General features: G+C 51.9%; 1 protein-coding gene across 1 annotated transcript in view; it reads right to left on the bottom strand.

Moving 5' to 3' along the window:
- LOC116097926 (CCN family member 2-like) overlaps positions 1 to 1,084 on the bottom strand; it is a 4,075-nt gene extending 2,991 nt beyond the window's left edge. Inside the window, exons 1-3 of the mRNA XM_031380747.1 lie at positions 710 to 1,084; positions 399 to 621; positions 4 to 147 (exon numbers count right to left, since the gene is read on the bottom strand). Coding sequence (XP_031236607.1) covers positions 4 to 147; positions 399 to 621; positions 710 to 772 — 430 coding nt within the window. The 5' untranslated portion in view covers positions 773 to 1,084. The remainder of the gene's footprint in view (positions 1 to 3; positions 148 to 398; positions 622 to 709) is intronic.
- Between the last annotated feature and the right edge of the window lie 1,307 nt (positions 1,085 to 2,391).

Below are 2,391 nucleotides of genomic sequence, written 5' to 3'. Positions count from 1 at the left end.
GGCTGGGCAGGCGCACGTCCATGCTGCACAGGGGTACGCAGCCCACAGCCCCATCCAGGCAAGTGCATTGGTATTTGCAGCTGCTTTGGAAGGACTCACCGCTGCGGTACACAGACCCACCGAAGACACAGGGTGCACCATCTTTGGCTGCAGGAGAGGAAGACAAAAGTTGTAGAGGTCAGGCATAGGGTCCCAGGGATCAGAACAGCTAGTTATATCACTGTGCATGTCAAGGTAATGAGCTAGGGTCAGGACTGAACAGGGCCGGTCGGAAGCAGCTGCAGACAGGGGCTTTCCTTTTTCTAGAGGGCATCATGCTGGACTTGAGAGAGGGGGTGGTCTAACACTAAAAGATGAAAGCTCGGCCCAGGGGGCTGGAATGGGGCTGCGGGTCTTACCAGTGCACACGCCGATCTTGCGGTTGGCGGGGGAGCCGAAATCGCAGAAGAGGCCTTTGTGTGGGTCACAGGGGTCACGCTCCGTGCACAGTTCTCCCAGCTGCTTGGCGCAGACACGGCAGCAGCCGCATCCGTCCAGCACAAGGCTCACGCCGGCGAGGCAGCGCGGCGCCGCTTCGGCTGCGCACTGACACTGCGCGCTGCAGTCCTGGCCGGTAGCAGGCTGCGGAGAGGAAGGGGAGGGCGGTCAGTCTGCGATCGCAGCTCATTCTGCCCTCCCCTCCGTCCCTTCCGTCAGTCTCGGGGCTTACCCGGGTGGAGAGGGCGAGGAGCACCAAGGCGAGGCTGATGGGACCGGCGATGGAGGCGGGCATGGTCGGGGTGCGGCGGAGGAACGCACAGCAGGATGCAGAGGGGACCAGAGGCGCGGCCGGAGCCTGGACTCAGATGGGGCGGAGGTTGGTGTCCGGACGCTCCAGGCGGTGGCGTCTGGGGTTGTCGGCTGGGCTGGGGCTGCTGCTGTCTGGAGGAGGTCGGTCTCCTGGGGTCGGAGTTGGAGTGGGTCTAGCTGAGTCTTCTTGGTGAGAAGAGACTGGGCGGGCGGCGCTGGCTTTTATACACTCCCAGCGGCCGGCTCGCCAAAGAACTGAATGGAGTCCTACACAAACAGGGACATTCCTCACATTCCTCCCCACCTTCCTGCCTCATCAACTCACACCAGATTGATCCTGACCCCTTGACACTCCACATTCCTCCGTCTGAAAAAGCTGGCACACTTTAGCTCGCCAGGAAAAAAAAAAAGGGCGCTGTGTTTCCAGCACAACACCAAGAAGTAAAACTTTTTCTCCGTATCCTCTTCGCACCCCTCCTGATGAAATGTAAGTTAGAAATACATGGGCAACGATTACTTTTCCTATCTTTTCTTCTTAAAAATCGTTTTGCCAGTTCGGGCTACTGACATAAAAACTTCTCAAGACTCAAGTAGCTGAAGAGGCAAATACCATAGGCCCCTAGAAATTAAGAAATATTTCTTTTTCACTGTTTTGGATTTTTTTTTTCTTTACGAGATTGTAGTCTCTTGATCTCTGAGAGGAGAAGGGTGCTTATAGCCATTTGAAATACCCTCCTCTCCTCCCAGAATTCCTATGTGCATATTTTGTATCTGAAATACAGGCATCTTTGGTCACTGGAGATAACCGTTTTGGTGGCTGAAAGATATGAAAGCCAGGGCTCTGGGTAAGGATGCAGGTTCCTAGGTTTCAGCACTCTTTACATAAGGACTTGTCTTCAGGGTCCAGGGAGTGAACAAGAATGACTGGGCATGGAGTTCTAGAAAAATAAGTTTATGAGTTCAGACCAAATAGTTGTGTTCTGTAGGTGAGCGTCAGGGAATATGGTGGTAGAAGAAAGGGGCCGAAGGACGGAGGCCAGCAGGGGCTCAGTTGGGACATTTTAAACATGGCCCTGCTGACTTCCAGGCTTGGAGTTTCTTACTTCTCCTAAAATCCATAATCCAAGGATGCGGTCAGGGTTTGTTCTAGTTTGAAGGAAAGCACTTGTTTACATAACAGCAAAACCATAATCGGTTGTATCTAGTTATAACCCGGCTATAAGCTAAGCATCAGTGCATAGTATATTTTTACTGCCTTCCCCAAGTGTCTACAATAGTGATGAAGCCTCTTGCTACTCAAGTAGCTTGCTGGCTAGTGGAGGGAGGTTAAGTCAAGGAAAGAACAGGGTTATCCCCCTTGTGTGTTGATGTTAAATGCAAACAATGTACCTAAGCTTGTCTCTGTTTGTTAGTACTGCTACTTAGTTTCTGTAAGGACCCATTTTATATACTGTGCATTCGTTTAGGGCCTGAGTTATTTATTCTCTCTCTCTCTCTCTCTCTACATGCATGCCCATGTAGCTCCAATTCCCAGTGTATGTAGAGAGATTCTGGGACCATCCCATGCTTTTCCTAAAGCTACATCATTTACCACTGTTCATA

The sequence above is a fragment of the Mastomys coucha genome, unplaced genomic scaffold (genome assembly GCF_008632895.1).
Source record: "Mastomys coucha isolate ucsf_1 unplaced genomic scaffold, UCSF_Mcou_1 pScaffold2, whole genome shotgun sequence".
NCBI classification, from domain to species: domain Eukaryota; kingdom Metazoa; phylum Chordata; class Mammalia; order Rodentia; family Muridae; genus Mastomys; species Mastomys coucha.
The sequence above is the reverse complement of the archived record's forward strand: the minus strand, read 5'-3'. Positions and strand labels throughout refer to the sequence as shown.